General features: G+C 43.5%; 1 protein-coding gene across 4 annotated transcripts in view; it reads right to left on the reverse strand.

The window, feature by feature from the left end:
* The window catches only part of LOC133162892 (inositol 1,4,5-trisphosphate receptor type 1), a 40,202-nt gene that overhangs the window by 11,246 nt on the left and 9,735 nt on the right, over window positions 1-19,221 (reverse strand). The window contains exons 12-44 of one of the 4 annotated variants that reach the window (XM_061292404.1): window positions 18,569-18,723; window positions 18,277-18,376; window positions 18,030-18,190; window positions 17,816-17,957; window positions 17,577-17,735; window positions 17,295-17,467; window positions 17,078-17,197; window positions 16,782-16,976; window positions 16,460-16,711; window positions 16,250-16,391; window positions 16,000-16,153; window positions 15,720-15,910; window positions 15,515-15,647; window positions 15,390-15,444; window positions 15,156-15,321; window positions 14,899-15,072; window positions 14,750-14,824; window positions 14,542-14,679; window positions 14,345-14,470; window positions 14,069-14,269; window positions 13,745-13,996; window positions 13,547-13,672; window positions 13,344-13,472; window positions 12,026-12,146; window positions 11,771-11,955; window positions 11,557-11,705; window positions 11,375-11,486; window positions 10,553-10,588; window positions 6,775-6,822; window positions 5,653-5,785; window positions 4,425-4,612; window positions 446-629; window positions 92-345 (exon numbers count right to left, since the gene is read on the reverse strand). In XM_061292404.1, the coding sequence (XP_061148388.1) occupies window positions 92-345; window positions 446-629; window positions 4,425-4,612; window positions 5,653-5,785; window positions 6,775-6,822; window positions 10,553-10,588; window positions 11,375-11,486; window positions 11,557-11,705; window positions 11,771-11,955; window positions 12,026-12,146; window positions 13,344-13,472; window positions 13,547-13,672; window positions 13,745-13,996; window positions 14,069-14,269; window positions 14,345-14,470; window positions 14,542-14,679; window positions 14,750-14,824; window positions 14,899-15,072; window positions 15,156-15,321; window positions 15,390-15,444; window positions 15,515-15,647; window positions 15,720-15,910; window positions 16,000-16,153; window positions 16,250-16,391; window positions 16,460-16,711; window positions 16,782-16,976; window positions 17,078-17,197; window positions 17,295-17,467; window positions 17,577-17,735; window positions 17,816-17,957; window positions 18,030-18,190; window positions 18,277-18,376; window positions 18,569-18,723 (4,929 nt within the window). The remainder of the gene's footprint in view (window positions 1-91; window positions 346-445; window positions 630-4,424; window positions 4,613-5,652; window positions 5,786-6,774; window positions 6,823-10,552; window positions 10,589-11,374; window positions 11,487-11,556; window positions 11,706-11,770; window positions 11,956-12,025; window positions 12,147-13,343; window positions 13,473-13,546; window positions 13,673-13,744; window positions 13,997-14,068; window positions 14,270-14,344; window positions 14,471-14,541; window positions 14,680-14,749; window positions 14,825-14,898; window positions 15,073-15,155; window positions 15,322-15,389; window positions 15,445-15,514; window positions 15,648-15,719; window positions 15,911-15,999; window positions 16,154-16,249; window positions 16,392-16,459; window positions 16,712-16,781; window positions 16,977-17,077; window positions 17,198-17,294; window positions 17,468-17,576; window positions 17,736-17,815; window positions 17,958-18,029; window positions 18,191-18,276; window positions 18,377-18,568; window positions 18,724-19,221) is intronic. The other 3 variants (XM_061292406.1, XM_061292405.1, XM_061292407.1) reach the window with 3 other exon arrangements.

Consider the following 19,221-nt stretch of genomic DNA (forward strand, 5'->3'; position numbering starts at 1 on the left):
CGAGCCAAAGAGCAAGCAGGTGAATCAAATACCAGTTCAAAGGCAGAAGTGAAGTCAAGAGTAAGCGATTGTGCCGCTTGGACGGACCAACCTGCAGGTCACGGTTGTGATTCTCACAAAGTAGCTGCAGGAAACGAAGGATAGGCTGCATGATAATGATGACGTAGCTCATCTCGCCGTCATCCTGATTCTTCTCCCCGGTGCTTGCTTGACCATCTGCTGAGGCAAAGTGGTCTTCTGGGTCGGCTTCCCGCCGATAAGAGTTAAAAGCTTTCTTGGTGGCGGACGAGGCCTCGAGTAGTTGCTCGCGCACTTCTTCGGTCATCACCACTGATGATTCTCTTGCTGAACAAATAGAATTATTCCAATTAGAAAAATAATCCCACTGTTGTTAAAATTGAACCCATATTTTCTTTTTGCCCATTTGATTAAATCCAACACAAACCTTTTTTGCGGACCGGGGTGTCTTTGTCCTGGCTGTCATAGTCTCTCTTCCGATTTCCAAGGTCGCTGGTATTTACTGTCACAGTAGCTTTGATCTCCAGCTGCGCCAGCTTCATGCGGTCGTAGAAAACGCGAAAGAACTTTTCAGACTTTTTGTCCTCGGTCAGGCGGCAGAAAAATGAACGCTGGACACACAAAATGGGGGAAAGCATCACAAAGTTGCACTTAGTAATACTTGAGTGAGTGTAAAACGTTTTCCACAGAAAAAGCAGATCTTTGCAAATTGGAATAATGCATTTAGACAGACTTTTTTTTTTTTTAACTCATGCCCTTATTTAGTTTTGGTCAGTAACAGAGAATAATAGAATTTTTCAAGACCCGAAGTGTGGATTAGGTAGACATGGTGGCACTCAGAAATGGGGTCATGTCGAATTAGAGCACTTCTACATTATGTACAGTGTGTGCCGGCCTGCCTACTAGACTGTTGTTTTGATTATGTAAGAGTTCTTATCTATAGCACCCTTTGCAAAGGCCTCACCCAGCAGAGGCCAACTCACCGCACATGCATGGTGAAAAATGACACAGGCGGGAGAAGCCTGGCCTACTTACACAAAAAAAGAGACGATGGAGAATAGGGTGAAAGAGTCCAGAGATGAAAAGCAAGACGGAAGGAGTAGGAAAAAATTAAAAAGAGGCGGGGTTTGGAAATCAGGTGATTGAAAATGAGGAAGAGACAGACAATACTCTGTTAGACGGAATCTGGGCCAGTGACTATTATGTAACCACCCGTCTTTCCAGGTTGTATGCAAAACTGGGCTAGTAGAGGAAAAAAAGAAAAAAGAAAATCAAGCATGTGTCAAGCATGAGGTCATCAAATAATCTTGTGAGATGACTTTACATACCCATTCTGTTAAAAAAAAAAAGCACAACTGTGAGCAATTCAGTACTAAAGCAAATGAAAGTAACTGAACGCAAAGTAAACACACAGTTGCAATCAAATCTCTCCTGCAGCCGTCTAAAACGCTGAACTATGTGATTGTGCCCTAAAGCAGATTCCACAGACTCCTCATGCCCCACCCCACCCCAGGCCTCCACCACTAAGCAGGAGCTCTCCTGCACGTACGCACCGTCAACACTCAGGGACAAGCAGATAGCAGACGAAGGAGGGAGGGGGAGTGAGTTGCTGAGCAAAGCCGTCATCCAATAAACAACCTGATGACGGAGAGTCAAGCGCGCGAGCGACCGCACGCACCTAACGCCCAGCTTGCATCTTGCAGCATATTTGCGGCATTAGCGCTTCTCTGCTCATTATAATTAGCCAGCTCAAGCGGGGTAGCTGGGCATCGATTGAACCAGAATGTGCAGAAGCCTTCGCCGTTACACATGCCTACACCCTAGCCACACCAATTAAAATTACCTAAGTCACGTACACACATTTTCCAGCACAAGCACACCCAAGCAAGAGGGTGCACACTTCTTCCACACCCACTGACGTTTACAGACACCCACAAAAGTAGGTCAGCTGTCTCCCGGAACAGGCACATGCCCATATTTAAAAGACACACCAGCGCTCGGAAAGACTTTGGCAAAGTTATGTAATCATAGTTGCATTCGCGTGCTAATGTCACAGTCGAAATACACTATGTGCAGACGAAGATGCGGTCCGGCATCTTGCTTGCACATCACGTCAGTCAGGGTAACTAATCGGGTTGCTGAAATAGCTTTTATTTGACAGATGGTGATCGGAGAGGTATACATACATACATCATTTTAGAATTCTTAATTCATCCAACCAATAGTTTTCATATGTAGAAGCAGACTCGATATTTTTTGGGGGGACTTTGTGCATTCATCCAACATTGTTGATATCTAGCATCCGTGTACTTGTCTGAAAGGCGAATACCGATACCGGTCTTATTTCAAGGTATCGGTGCTTTCGACGGTGGCCGATACCTGTATTATCCGCCCTTTGGTGGTCATTTTAAATTCAGGAATTAGAAATTAAGAGACCGGGAAATCGCCATTAATTTTATGCAATTTTAAACAAAACTGCTGTACTGAATATATACATTTTTATTTAAAATAATCTGTCATTGTTTTTATGGGAGGAGAAATTTCATGTGTAAAAATACCAGTGGCATCAGCACTTGGTATTTGACTCGCATGCATTACTCATGCAAATGTTGTTCTACTAGTACGTACACTAATAGGTTTTCCTACTCGTGCAAAAGTGTCATGAAAAACTGCAAAACATGAGTAAAAGTGGATGAGGAGTGTATTCGTCCAAGGACCTCAAGGTGAATGAATACTCCATTGGCTTTCTGTACAGCGCAGTGCGATACTAACTACTTGCACTGGACCCCATCTGTGTTTGCATAGCAATGACAAGGATACCCCAATGAGATGAAGTGACGTGATGGATGAAGTAACAGCGGTCGAGGAGAAGATGGAGAAAGACTAAGAGCAGAAAAAGATGGTAAGCGAGAGAGAGAGGAGCGGGACAAGCATCCCAGACCCCGCCTTGTGCGGTGTTGGGAAAACACAGTCTGTCTGTATCCATGGAGACAAAGTCTGATTGGAATGAGACAGAGACGAGAGGTGCGAGGTGGAGGCGGTCCGCTGAAAAACAAGGTCATAGCGCTTCCCTTTCTCTCCTTCCGCTCTGCGATTTGGCATCAACAAAGGGATGTTATGTAACAGCTATTTATACTCGCACTCCCGTTCCCTCACCCCCTCCCTGATGTCGCGCATGCAGCGCCACATGCAAACCAAAATGGAGCAGCTCTGCCTTCTCCTTTGGCTCCGTCGGACATCTTTGAGTATTTACAAAATGACAGCACAACTGTTATTTTTTGGGGACTTTTCACAACACTGGCGAACACACACCTGCAGTGCGTGTTGTTGCCAGGAGGTCAGGAAGAGAAATGACAATTTGTCACGACACTTCACAATCCAGGAAATTTAATCAAAGCTGGAATGTGTCAAAACAAGTCTGAAAAGTTGTCAAGCGCACTAGCTTTTGTATGAAAACATTTGCTGAAGGAGTACTCGGGTCGGTCGTTTATTTCGGTGTGCTCTGAAGGTCATGAGTAAATAGTTAACTGTGTCGCGGGAGAACACCATTCAAGAAGCGTGATCAACGTGACGGGTCAACTGAAACCAAAGGTTAACCTTGGCTAACCAAAGCTGGAACTTTTCTTTCGGGGAAATAATGTGAGATTGTGAAAACAGGCGAGGCTTAGGTAGACTTGATGTGGTTGCGTGACGACACACTGTTTGCACTGAGTGGAGGTTTTACAATTAAATAGCTACCTCATGATAAATGTTGACTGGATGGAAGAAAGTAGGACTCTTGAATCCCTCAACTGTGTCCCCCTCCCAACCTCCACCTTCTCTCCCCACTGCCCCACTTCCGGAGGCCCAGTATGACCCACTTTAGACCGGCAAGAGAAGTCAAGGGAGTGGGAGAGCGAGGCGGAATGTTTTGAAGCCTGAGACATTCCTCATTGTTCATTCACGGAGGCTTTATGTAACAAGGCCATCACGTGATGCAGCAGTGCCGCAGCCGTGGGAAGCCAAAGCATTATCTCCACCGCGGCGGCTTCTTTGCTCTAATCTGATTATGCGAGCCCCGTGATTGCACAACAACCCCATAGATGGCCGGACTGATCACAAGACACACTCCAACGGACAAACAGATACTTAATTGGGAAAAACCAACGAAGAGACAACCAAGAAGCGCACTACTGAAATACAGAGGAAACTTAAATGTCATATATAATCAAATGTAATGAAGTGGCTTTGGAGAATTAAAAAATCGCACAAGGTATTGGGGGGGGGGGGGGGGGGATCTTCCGTAATGTAACATTCATGGATGCACACTGACCCATATACTCCAAGAACTATGCATTAGACTGCAGATCAACAAGTTGTGAAAATCTTGGTCACATGACTGGCTTGTGGACTAAGGTTGGACTGACCTGAATGGTGGTGTTGCCGCCCTCCAGCAGAGCAATAGCCAGCAGAATGCTTTCCTGGAAAACTCGGTCACTGGTGGTGTTCATGATGAGGTCAATCACCAGATCAGAGGCTCCCTCTTTGTCCAAGTGGCACTGGACCTCCGCTAGGCTCATTTCCCCACGACTCAGGCCCCCAGGGCCACCCAGCACTAGAAAATAGTTCAGGTCAATACGGGCAAAACAGGCATGTGACTGCAGTTCCTCAGAGGAAATCTATTAAGTCTAGCAAATTTTTCGCAGAAGCCACTTTGACTAATTCACATATAATTGTGGTTAACCCACAGTTAATTACATTAAGACTTGCTATACAAATTGGTATGAGTGTAAATAGAGGCCCCTGTCATAACATAAGACTCCAGGATCAGATCAATAAAATTCAGCACGATCAATAATTGAAATACAGTTTCATAGCAAGCCTAAGTGTTCATCAAAAATAAGACAGGTTTTATTTCAAAAAATCTATTTAGTATTATTGTAAAACTGCAGAAGCACTTCTTGGCCAATGGTAATAGGAGTTGTTTACATTTTTTTAGGTGGAGGATTTTCCCTAATTACAAGACATATATTAACCAATAATTATTTCTTTTTCTTTTTTTAAATAACCCCCCCCCAAAAAATGCACACAACGATAAAATTCCCACTGTCCCAGTACACATGCGAGAGAACACTGGGTATTTCCGTATCAGGAGGAAAGCAAGTTTACACAGGTTTTGTGCATAGACGTGCAACAAAGCACTTCACGCAAGTGATATTTCCAGAACCATTCACCTCGGATCACATGCCAGTGATTGTAAACACCGTTTTATTGTGACTGCCCAAAACAAGACATCGGTAGGTTATTCTAAAATGAGTCATACGCGTCATGTCGAGATGGCCTGCGTTGGTATTTTGACTGCAGCCTGTAAAACAATGACCGTGTTATCAAAGTGTGGTTGTGATAAGTGTGTGGCGCTGCTCATGCTCAAAGGGCAGGCCTGCACACAACTTTGAGAGTGATAAGAGCTCAGGGTCAGACAGATAGCGAGCGCCATCCTTGCCTAACATGCTAAGAGACATTTGTTTTACTACAACGACATCAGGCGTACATATTTTGGTTGAAGATAAGGAAACATTCATCATGGCTTCGATGGGCGATCACACGACAGACGGCGGAATCAAAATGCTTTCATTGGATTTGGGTGTTAACCACCTGACTGCTTTTTGCTGGGTCCTACGGGGCTGAGGGGGCCACTGCCGAATGACGTCAAGCTGTCCCTCCGCCCACCGCTGCGATGGAAGTTGCCATAGTAACGGTTCACCAGAATCTGCCTCAGTGCCTCGCCCTATTAGAGGCGGAGAAAAGGAAAAATGCAATAACATGATTGCAGCCATGTGGCAGGAGTGTGGCTGGTTAGGTAACAGGGGACAGTCATCATCCCTTTTGTGGACTGGACCTTCATCACAACACAATATCGTCAACACAGGAACAGGAAGGTTTCAACATAATCAAAACTCACGTCATTTACCACCCACTGGACTAAAAGGGATGATTGCTAACATCAGTGACCCAGTCGAATGACATTTAAGGATGCGCTTTTCACCAAGATAGACCCGAGGCCACATCTCTCTCTCTCTCACACTGTGACTCATCAACTGTTGAGCATTAAGCAGCACGATTTTGCTGTTGTCATAGCAACGGCAGCTCGTAGCTACCTGATGAGACCTCCCATGGGACGTGACGGAAATGAAAAATGACGTGTGCGCGATTATGCGACAGGTCTGTCAAATTGCGCGATCCTCGATAGATTATTACGCGAGACCTGGTTCTCAAGTTAAATTGTGAATTTATTGCTTTTTCAACACAGGTTAGTCATGCTTTAAGATCCAATCAAGTGACAATCAATCTTATCGTCTTGCAACTTTTTCCAGTCACTTTTCTCACTAATATAAATGGTCCAGATTTTGTTAGCAAGTGTTTTGTTTTTGTATTTTTCTCTGGAGTTTAATTAGTGACATACTACCAAATTGCTGCGCTGCGGATGAAACTGTCCTAGCTGACTTGACTCAAGCTGGAGTGCAGCTGCTGACTCTCACAAACTTGTCTCATGATTTTGTTTTGTTGTTGAGTTTGCCTGACCTCTTCTTTTCTCGGAGAAGAAATTAGTTATGGATGATGGCGCCTTCACAACAAGGCTTTATTTGAAGCTTATCCAAAAAGAAGCTGCCAATGCACAGAACGTCCTTGGCTAAATGTCTGAAAAAAAATCAAAATTGTGTGGCGTTTTTGAGATTGATGATTTCTTCACATCTTGCTACATCTACGTGTACGTACCCTTTTCTGGTCCTCCAACAACTTCTCAGGCTGGTTCTGATCCAGCTGCTGGGTGCAGTGATGGAAGTTAGGCCAAACAGATGCAAGCACATGCATTTAATTAGAAGACACAGCACAAAAAAAAGAAAGTCCATGCAAAAGGCCATGCAAAGGTCAACTGAGAGCGAGCCGTCATGCGTATGGTACTAAAAATTATATACGACACTGCTGAACTACAGGAATATGTACGACTTAAAAATAAAATGTAAAAAAATAACTTTTATCTCGTTTGACAAATCAGTCACTGTGGTCCCTATTTTGCGAACCAGGGAATCAAGTGGGCTGTGTTCACACCCACAACGGCGCAAACGCCTATGTGCTCCTGCACCCTTCCAGGAAAATGCTAAAAGAACGAAAACACCACCCACAAAAAGAACGTCCCATAACTTTACTTTCCAGCTCACTGCCACAAGCCATTTAGACAAAATTATGATGTTCACGCAAAGAAACTCTTATTGGTTATTTTAAATCCCAGAAACACATTTCTGATTGACATCTATCTATGCACGGACCTCAAAAAAGGTGAAGTTAGTTGATACTATAACAAAAGTACAGCAAACAGGGACAACAAAAAATGCGGACGTCTACAAAGCCAACACTACAAGAATTAGAGAATAAGAACTAACACTGACTCAAACGTCACCTTTAAAAGTCAAGGATGAGTAAATCCAATGATCATGACTCACAAAGTTCAGAGAACGGCTGGATGAATAGAGGTTCGGTGTTTTCTGCATTGTGCATTGTTTGCGAATGCAAACACGGGGGATTCGGATTATAACATGCTCAGAAGTATGATTATTTACCATGCAGTAGGTACAATAACATGACTCAGAGTTCTAAGAGGCAATGCTCAACATAAATTGTTTAGTTAAAAAGCAGGGGCAGGCAGGGGAGTTAGGCTAGGCGAGGGGCACAAGGGGTTAGAGTTACATAATCAATCCAAAAGAAACCAGGTCACTAAACCAGTGACACGGAGCCGCTTAGAGAAGCCATCTGTCACCAAAACACAGAGTAGAAGGCAAAACAACAAACACTGACACTTTCACAACTCAAGTCAGTCCAAGTCAAAATCAGGAGCCAATTATGCCACTGTTGAGTTTTCTTGAGCTGTGCCGTGGTGGTATAACACAATAATTTAGAATTTTCCATTTGAAGGTATTCCGCTTCATCCCAGTCAAATCTCATCAGCAGCATTAAGTTGGAAGTTCATTCACAGGTCAACACACATCAGCACCAGATATACCAAAGTATATAATAAAGACACCCCATAAAAACTAGAAAAAGCTTATTGGGCTAAGGGCATTCACATAAATACAGAAAGTAAGATGTGAAAACAATATTTTAATTAATAAACACTATTGTTCTTGCTAATGTTTAAGTCTCATATGCAATGTTATATTAAATGTTACGAGCAACTAACTTGTGCAAAACCAAGTCAATGGCTGCCACATCAAACCCAGGAGCAGCAAATGTAGCAAAGACGTATACTATATAGTTGATGGTCGTAAGTCAGACCACAAACACCACGGAGAAACCCCTTGACAGCTGCCACATCCGCCCTGACTGCATCACATTCTACCAAACTGGAAATTCCCCGGGACAAACCCTCTTTGGTTACAATCACAACACTCAGTTTGACAAAATGACGTACATGTGACAAGCATGTACAAAATAGGCCTTTGAAAGTAGCCAAACAAATACATCTTTGTGTGCTGGGGCTGGGACACAGAGGCACTTGGTGTTCACAGCTAGCCTGCTTCCTATGGGCACTGCAGCTGACCTGCACTGCAAAAGCCAAAGTGGAAGAATCAACTTAATGCGGCGAAAATCTCGTACAATTTTGAAAACCAGATCCCATGATATGTTTGGGAGGGAGAAGGGAGGTGAAAGGCATGAAGCAGGACTTACTCTAAATGAGGGCTTGCGTAATAGGACCGTGACCACGCATGCACACGCTCACGTGCACACTCACACACACACACACAGACAGTGTCGAGGAAAACTTGAGTTTACTTATATAAGTCTGAGAGTCCATGCCCGTGACATTTGGCAATGACGTAGGTGCACCAACACCGCCAATGTTGCTGTGGCAGCTTTGTAAACTCCCAAAATCTTTCATTACTTTATATTAAATAGTATTACATAAATGTTTTTTTTTTTTAATTCACACAATTCTGCCCTCATTTTTTATGGTGAGTCAAGAAAGTTTAAGGAGTGGTACCACAAAGACATATTTTCCCTTTTGGAAGAAATCCCCCTGGTGAGTTTATCAAACTTTCCCTGCCATGTTTTTATGCGTTCCTGAAAGAATTCTTCCGGGATATTCCGCAATTCCGTCGTCGTGAAAAGGTCCGTTCTTCTCGGCCAGGAATTAGACAGGCACGGTTTGTCCAGCCATGTGGCACCTCTACCTCTGACCTGCTGCAGGGTCGTTTTTTTTAAACTTGCTAGTTGAAAACTTGTTTGTGTTTGAAATGCCTTTTGTAAAACCAGTCCTTGAACCTTTCTGAAAATAATATGTAGACATTATTCTTCCACATGCACATAGTCCGTTTACAACACTACATGCAAGAAGTCAATTGTGCAGGAGCAGCAGGGAGAATTTAGTATACCAGAGTTAAATAAAGACTTGTGTCACAGGTTAATAGCAGGCTGAATGTGAAAGAAGAGATTCCAAATATGCAGACTGACACATGGAGGGACAAATACATTTCGGCACCACTGCCATTTTTATGTCCGTGACAAGAGATACAACACATGACAGGTGTGCATGTGGTAGTGTGTGTAGGTGTGTGTTGGATAAACTCTCATGCCCAACCGCATACCCTGCACATCCTCATAAACCCATTTTTAGAGACAGCCCCCCCCCCCCCCCCCACACACACACACACATGCACACACAGACACACTAAATGGCTCCAGCTCACTTCTATCCTCCACAATTGTAGCTGAAGGTCAAACAGCAGCAGAAGGGCTGAGTTCCAGGAAAGAGAGAGAGAGGGGGAGGTGGGGGGAGATGCCGGGTTCTTATGTAACCTCAGGCCAGAATTGGAAGGGGCCCAGGAATCATGCAGTTTGCCGGCAGGGAAACTAGGACACAACCTCAATGACTGCTACTGTCGTCACACTTGCACACATCACATTAATACGTGCATATAGCACAGCACGCACACGTACACACACGTTCATAGTGTCCCCTATCGGCACTGAGAGGACGTGCAGGGGGAAACACCCAAATCATGGTTGAACACGGGCAAGGAAAAGAAACACCTGGATGAAGGCCTATGGGAGCTATTGCGTCTTCACCATTATCAATTGATAGCACCTCCATTTATAAATTGATCAATACAATTTTGCACGTCAGTTACTTTGCTTGATCATATTTTATAGCCATCCATTATTTGGCGGCAAGTATTGGGCTATGTGATTGTTTACACAACAATAAAATGATTTAATTAAAACCCAACATAAAATGACTGTTTACAGTGGATACATACTTGCGTATGTAATGTTTGTTAATCTGGCAAGTAAACCACACACACAAGTAAATTACTAAACACACGCACGCACGCAAGCACACGTACACACACCTACCATTTTGTACTATTGCGACATTGGCGCTCATCCCTGAAATCAGTCTAACTCGAGCACTCAGCCACGGAAGCAGCTAAAGTCACTACGGTTACAAAAGAAGCTACAAGAACCGAGGACACAAACAGATAAGTAAAAAAGAAATAACCTTAGGCATATCCATCTCATCATCAAAGGCCCTGAGCTGAAAGAAAACAGAAGGTTTGCGGGGTTAGATAACAGGCCGGGAAGCGCAGGCAGAGGTCAACAACACAGCGTGACATGTTAGTTAAGTGAGTGATTTGGACAAGGTCCTCCAATCTAGTCGCTCGTAAAAGAGGCATGCGACCGGCTGTTTAAATTGGTCTCATTTGGCAGAGGGTTGGCTGAAAAGATATCAGAGAGGGTCTTGGTATGTGACAAAAATCCAAGGGCAGAAAACCCTTCAAAACCATTGTATTGTTAGACCCGTTAATACGTACACAGCGATTTGGAATATACTTTGTAGAAACATCAGCACGCAAAACCAAATATATATTTTTCATGGTATTTTTTGTTTTGTTTCATTCGGATTTGAGTAATTGAATAATTCTTGTCTTTGGGGCCTAAACTGATCCATTTTTGTGCATCATTACATAACACCAGAGAAATGTTCTAGGCCACCGCTAACTGTTGATTTCATTGCCTTTTTTTGTCGGAGCTATTAAATTTTAGTAAGCATTTGAATAACTGTCAGAATAACATTGACTTTTTAGCTAATATGACAAACAGTAACCCTTGGCCTGCATGGATTTTTAAAACAGGAAATTTGTATGTATATGTAGAGAGAGACAATAAAACACAATATCTATAGCAAAAATTCAAATGTATTTCAAACTACATTGCGACATTTTGAAAAAATATATATGAAAGACCAGCTTGAGAAAAAAAGTGACAGTAATTCTCGAGTGCCCGAGTAGAGTATCTGGTGAGTGTAGTGTATATGACCTACCTTCTCTCCATAACCACGGTCTTTTGTCATCATCTCTCGAAGTGTCTGCAGAACTTTAATGCACAGTCTCTCCTCATTTTCCTCCAGCAGCTGCTTGGTGTGCTTGATCAGCCTACACAAATACAATAATGAACATCTTTGATTTCTCCTTCAATCCAAAGTAATGGCTATGACTGTCTTACTTGCAGATGAAACCTCCACTTTCACACTTTTTGCGTGACTCAGTGTTTTCTGGGAAAAGCAGCTCAGGCCGATGCAACACATCCACGAGGACGGACAACTCGGCTTGGACCAACGGACGGAGACGGTCCTCCAGCGCTGACACGATATCCTGCGTCCCGCACAAACGTTGTTAGCACTCGTTCGAATCGGGTCAAACCGATAAACCCGCCGTACCTGCAGCCGCTCGATGATATTTCTGTAGTCCCGTGACGCTGTCACTACAGAGTCTCTCCTGGCGGCGTTACGTGCCGACAGTCTCCAGCTCATTGCCGTTTTCTGTACAATGTTGTTGGACTTCACAAACAAGTTGCTCACTTGGTTGTCAAGGTCCACGGGGATGGCGATGCCTCGACCTTTGGCTGGCGGGGACGCACAAATGTGAATGGGTAACTGCTTTTCATGGCAGGCAATTGGATTTTTTCAGCTTACCAACATCTGACAGGACTTTGATACAATTTTCCACGGAGCCTTTCTGGACAGGGAACAACCAGTTGCAGTGGTAGACCCTGAAAACTGCCTGCAACAGCTGCACAAAGACTGGCTGTCTGGTCTGAGAAGAAGAAGAAAAACAAAAGAAACAAGTCATTTCTTCACATGATGATCAATATTTTTCTATAGCACTTGTCCCCATTAGGGTTGCTAATCTTAGTTGACTTTGGGCAAAAGTACACACATTCTATTTGTATTCCATAATAATATTTGGGGGGGTAATTTAGTGGCGCTATGCTAGTGTTCCACATGGCCCTGAATTCCTGAGAAAGCACACACCTAAAACCCCAAATCATGGCCATGCACAGACAGACGCTCATAGAACCACGAACATTTGTCAAATCAACGCCTCTTAACAACATTTTCAACACCGACAGTACGTGCGCTCCACCCTTATTGACAAACAAATACCTGGAATATTTTGCCCAATAGAGAAGCCTGTGGCAGAGAATACAAGCAGGAAAGAAATGAAATATTACAAATTGTGACATGCAGATGCTAGTATATGGCAGTACGTTCTAAATACAGTCATTGGTAAATTCTGCACAATTATCTAATAGGTGCCTGTAGGTGAAGGCTGCTCACCTGTGCTTGCTAGTTAAAGTAAAAAAACACATTGGCTGGACTTCTTGAATCTCTCCAATCTGCCTGACATCGCGATTACTTAAAATAACTTCAACGGACTGCACTGTTCTAATCTAAACATCAGAGCGGGGGGCTATTCAGTTGCAATTACGTGAGGGGGAGCTAATGGGCAGGTACTTGCAGCCATACTTCCATTCTGTCTGATGGCTGTCTGGAGCACAGCATAGACATTAATAGACTGGAGGTTGTGCAACCGTTATTAAGAGAGAGAAAAACATAAATCTAATCTAGCAGTGCGTCTCATGTTAGCCGTGCTTCTTGGAAAAGTCATTCACCCCTCTTAATGATGAATATCTGAGACTGGGAGAAACAGGAGAGCAATGTCTGACATGCCGGGCAGGAGGATCCGTGGGTTAGCGCAGGACAGCAGGGACTTCACCATTCAGTTTTAACAGTCAGCCATATCATGACGTGAAATAAAATAATCTAACAAGATTTATTGCTCAAGACATTTCATATGATTATTTCCTTTAGGAAACATTCATATCAATATGCAGCACTTTATTTCTATTGTAAAATTTGGAAAATAAGATTAAAATAAAAAGAGATTCTTTTTTTTTTTTTTCAAGTACATGAAAACATTCACGTTGTTTGCGTGGTTCTAGTTTCATACCTGCAAGGTGGTGCTCTGGTCAGAAAAAGGCGAGCTAAAAAACGTGGTGACAATACTCATGACCGTCTCAGTCACGTAACACTCCAGAACGGTGTCGGCGTGCTTGCGATCGCTTGTATTGTTGCAAACCTGCAAAAAAAAAACAAATTCACATTTAATTGATGCACCATTGCTTTCCCGATCTATTCAATCACGTTACCTACTCTGCAAATGTCAACCAGGAAGTTCTCAAAGAGTTTCCACATGTGGTTGGAAGTGTAAATTTCCTTCATTTCAACCTCGGTGTCCACATAGCAATGGTTGAGGAAGTTGATATAGGCAATTTTGACCTGATGTGAAATGAGACAATGCAGTTTAATAATTGGCGGGAGAAGGACTTGTTAGATTTGCATTCCACTCACCTCTGGGATGCAGTCCTCATTGGTCACCACTCGCACGATGTCATCCAGCGGGAGCAGCGAGTTACATTTGATCTCCGTGTAGACGTTCTTGCCCTCCGTGCAGACGGCTAAAAGTTCCACCAGGTGAATATGGTACATCAGTGGACTGTTCTCATCCATGCGATCCCGCTCCGACCGCATCATCTGCACCAGTGTTTGAAAGGAGGCGCGATCATTGTAGAAGACCAAAACGTCTTCGCCCGCATTCACCAGCTGTGAAACACAACAACAGACTTGAGGACAAAACATCAACTCAGATGCTAACAGTTGCAAACGGCGCATCACCTCGGCCATAACGATGTCCTGACACTTTTTGATGAACTTATTCTCTGCTTTGACGATTGTCTGCAGAAATTTTAAGTACTGGACGTTGCGTCCATGTGTTTCGATGCAGTGGACAAAGTGTTGGACCACGCGTTCATTGATTTCACTGCACAGCTGGAAGTTGTTCATGAAAATATGCTGCATGGTGATGGCTTCCAAAATCTGAAAAAACAACAACAACATTGCTGCTTGCATGATTTCAAACCATGACTTTCCGTTAGTGCATTAATAGCCCACCCCGGGGTTGAGGAAGAGATTAATGTGCTTGTGAAGCAGAGCTTGGTTCTGCTGGTTCCCGGCACAGAAGTTTTGTAGGAACTGATGCGCTAACCGCATGATATCCTGCATGCGTAAATCTTCACCCTGGAATGAAAAAAAAAAAACGTTGGACTTTTTTATTTACTCCAGCAGAAGATTACTCGGTAGAAATTCACCTTCTCATATGGGATCTGTAGCAGCTCAAGGACGACGGCATGAGCCCCCATGTTCCTTAGTAACCTCTGTTGCTGCTTCCTGCTCTTCTTACCTGAGTGACCCTCCTGGACACAAAGCCTACAGAAGCGCAGGAGGATCTAACGAAGAACAAAAAATATTAAGACGCGATCACCATTTAAAAATTTCTTTTTTTTTTTGCTGGATTACCTCTTTTACCACCCTGTAATTGTAACTGCTGGTGCTCTCTGGTTTGTTTGGCTTTTCGGCTCCTCCAGACTCTCCCTACGATAAATAAGACACAAAAGAGCAAGGTATTTAAGAATCACGTGAATTTTATCCATGCTTCTTCTTATTACCTTTTTATGTTGAGACTCAGTCGCCATCCCTTCTCCTGTATCCAAGACCTCATCTGGACCCTGCCTTTTGTACACCCATAGCTCAGACTTCTCCACAATGGAACGCAGTTGGTCCAGGTCAAACTTAATTTGTTTGTAGTTCTCCACATCTTGACTGGTGACTAGCAACTGGACCTGGTGACAAGTTCAAAGAGGAGGACTGTGAAGACCAGACAACCTGAGCTACACAGACACTTTTGTATGATGTACGACAATACCTGCTTGAATGCCTGAAGGACCTCCTGCCTTTGACTGAAATGCCGAAAAAGCAATTGGAGGGCCCTGGAAACCAGAGGGGGATAGTCGTGCATGGTCAAGTGAAGAAGGACTCTCAGGAAAGTCCGTCCGCCGTGATCATCCAGATCCAAAGGAGTGTTCTCTTCACTGGCTCGCACAAAATTACACAAAATTACCGCTTTGATTTGTGATTGCGATCCTCAAATTGTAATTACCTTCCACCAAATATCCCTTCGGCCTGCTCTTCTATGTGCTCGAAATCCAGTGCTCCTGAAATGGCACAACTAGTGACGCCATTGATTTCTACGTGTGTTCGAGACAAACGTTCATCTCATCTCACCTGGCATGTTGTTTGGACCTTCAACTGTTCCAGTTATAGACAACTCACTTTGGGAGTTGCTCTCATCAAACTCCCTTTTAAAGATGGACAGCAGACAGGAGATCCTGTAGTCCAGGCGGACGTTTAATATGAACTGCGTGGAAGAGCAAATCATAAAATGAGCTGTTTTTATTTTTGGAGGTCATCGTCATTGCTTGTCATGTACCTGTAAGATCTCAATGATCTTCAGCTTGGTGTCCATGACCAAAATGTCTTGTTTCTCCGGTTCGGTCTGAGTCTTGACAGCGCTTCCGTTGGCGCTACTATTTGATGTTGTGGGTAGAAAGCCGCCGCCTCGAAGGACCACTTGTGACATCAGCTCCCCAACGCCATGAATGGACCTTATCACATTACTGCCTGGAAGAACATACAAATAAAAAAAATAAAAAAATAGTTGTTAGTTAATTTGCCCTCGTAAGGATACTCACCCATTCCGGGTTTCATACCTTTGCTCTCATCTCCCTTTTCCAGCTTGTTGAAAGAGAAAATTGTGCTCATATGGACACAATCTAGAATAGCTAGAAGGATCTTGGTGAGTCTTAGTAAATCACTGAAGTTATAAAAGCCAAAATAAATCAGATTCCTGGACAAATTTACCACCTTAAGCAAAAACAAACAAACAAACAAACAAACAAACAGGAAGTGACCATTTTATTTTTATAATCAGAATGTGTCCTATGATGTGATCAAACTCACCTCAAAGGTGAGCTTATTCTTTTCTTTATCTGCAAAAGGAAAACTCTGGCAAACCACATCTCTGAGGTAGTTCTCGACAAACTCCATCGTCTGTGAGAATCGCTCCTTAATTTCATCTTTGGATGTGCCGTCGTTGTCGTAACTACATGGAAAACATGATGAATACACACAAAGACATGACGACGTGCGCATTTTTGCCCATCAACTCACTCGTCGATCGCAATTTCCGATGGGATCTCTGACCACAGTCGTGCGTATTTGACGGGTGTGACCTGTTCCTGGGGATCGCGATCTACGTGCATGTGCAGCATCATACGGCAAAACGAGGCTCGCAGATCATAAGGCAAGTCTTCGTCTGACATGCAGCGCAAGATCAAATCGACATCCAGCTGGCCGGAGATCTTGTTAATCGCCAGGTACTGCCTGTCCAAACACATCCTGGCAAACAGATTCAGCTGGTACCTGCCAAAGGACAACAATGACAATAAAACTGAGCTCTTATTAATTTTTTTAATCAGAAGGCCAGAAGTACCTATAGTAACTGATGACCTCCTGGTCCTCCTTTTGACCCTCCTTGGCATCCTGGGCCAATTCCCTGATGCTTTTGCTACGGATCTCTTTATTACTGTCCTTCCAGAATAACCACACTTCCTCCTCATCTTCTTCAGACTCCTCAGAGTTGTCCCCGAGCGCTTCCCCTTCAATCTCAAATCTTGACAGCACTAGTCTGCAGCAGGAAGGTTTGGGGAAAGGAAAAAAAGATACATTTCCTGGAAAATGATCAAGCCGGGATTTTTTGGACTCCCTTTTTGAGGAAAGAGCATTTACTTAGTTTCAATTAGTATGTCTCCGTTAGTAGGATCCAGCACAGCATTGCAAATCAGCTCTTGAGTCACAGGAATGGATTTATTCATGGACACGCACAAGTCCGACAAGTAGTCCAAGAACCTAGACAGAAGCACAAGATATTCAGCAATCAACAACATCAATCATTCATTTATTAGAATCAAATCAATGGTTTGTCACGCAAAGCAGTTTTACCAACCTGGGCTCACGGTTCTTGCGGACCAGGCTGACAAAGGTGTCAATCTCTGCAGCAGTAATGTGTTTCTCCAGTAACTTGCGGTTGTTATGGAGGAGAGCTGTGATAGTGTCTTCTGCCAGAACATCATAGCCGATTTGTTTCTGCATGAAGCGAAATTGCTTGGCAATATACTCCTGTGGATGCAAACAGGCAGATAATGACATCAAGATTTGCAAGATTGGGTTAGTGCCGCTACACATGTGAGTTATTTCACTTGCAAATCAAGAACCGCTAGACCTCTACCTGGTTCTTGCGGTAGTCCTGTTGGGAGTGACGCAAAACCCGGTAACACAGTCGGCAGATGTGCCGGAAGGGGGCGTGGCGCTGGTCGGCGAGTTCCTCCAATCGAAGCATTGGACCATCGCCGCTGTCAGTAAAAGGGGCTTGAAGCAGCTTGAAGATCTAAATGCAATAAAGGGGGGCAAACATGTCTACAAAAGTCTGACAAGAATTTCTATGACGTGCTGAACTAATATTGTTACCTGTTTGAGAATATTCTGTTCTCTCATGAGTTTCTGCCTTTCTCGGTTTGGTTTGTTGACTGTGATCTCGAGAACATCTTGTCCATTGTTGGGAATGTCAACAACAAAGAACACCAGATCTTCTAAAAGTTTTGTAACTGCTCTGGTTTTTCCGAGACAGAGAAAAAAAAATCAACCTAATTTCAACGAACAAATAGCAGCTTTGACTCAGTACCTCCTTTCATTTTGTGTGATGGTGCCTTTCTCGAGCTTTCCAGCGATAGACGCCAACACTTTACTGGCATCGTTGGCAAAGTCCAGGTCTCGCACTTCAGCCGGGGAAACGGGCACAATCGCAAAGGCCTCTTTGTCCTCTTTCAGTGCGGACGTGCCAATCTGTGATTTGCAAAGGAATGTCAGAGACAAATATGAACTCACCAAACTCACATCAGTTGCTCGCTAACGTTTTGTCGCACACTTACGCGAAGCATGACGGGTTTTTCCTCCTCTTTGTCGATGGGTTGGTTGGTGCTGTGTACCCATGTGTTGGTGCACAAGTGTCTGAGGCGCACGTATGAATTCCTGAAATCACATTTCCAAACTTTTAACATATATATAGTTTTGCTATTATTGTATCGTCAAAAGCGCTCATACAGTGAGTCTTAGGGCAAGTGAAATAGAAGCCGAATATAAACAAAGGTGCATGTTGCGCAACAAGATGGAGAAACAAGGTCAGGCCATCAGGTTGCACATGAAGCCAATTTACACGTGTACCTGGGTACGAGCGAGTCCCCTCCTCTTAACGTGGTGGGGTCCAACTCAAATATCGAAGAAATGTCATTTCCATCGGGGACGGAGACAAGTGTGTACATGACTTTATCGGGGACATTTCTCAAACGGGTCCGCAAGGCCTCTTGCTCCGAATCATGCTGGAAGCAGAAAACATGCAGTGTCAACATTCAAAACAAATGCAATCTGCTATGTAATCCTGCATTTAATGGAAAACAAAGGTAAGCAGCTTTGTTAGAGTAAGAAGGGTTTATTGCCGTCTTACATACAGCGAGGGGATTTCTAGGAATTGATTGTGAGCGGGGCAGCAGGAAATGTAGATGGCAAAAGCATTATTGCTCTGACAACAAAATAAATGCTTCACTAAATAAAAATGAATTTCCCCAGTTAAAAGTCAATTGATTACTTTAATAATGTGTTTATGAGGCTAAGAAACTTAATTACAAGAAATCGCCTGCATTAAATTGGAAACTTGTATAATCTGATAATCAGATAGACATCTTAATGACTTTCTTGAATGTCTTTCTTCACTCAGTACAATTTGAAGGTGCGCCTAATGTTGTGGATAAATAAATGTATAAGCCATACATCTATGAAAACAACAATAAATGCTATCATGTTTGATATCTGATTTGTTT

The sequence above is a fragment of the Syngnathus typhle genome, linkage group LG11, assembly GCF_033458585.1.
Source record: "Syngnathus typhle isolate RoL2023-S1 ecotype Sweden linkage group LG11, RoL_Styp_1.0, whole genome shotgun sequence".
Lineage (NCBI taxonomy): Eukaryota > Metazoa > Chordata > Actinopteri > Syngnathiformes > Syngnathidae > Syngnathus > Syngnathus typhle.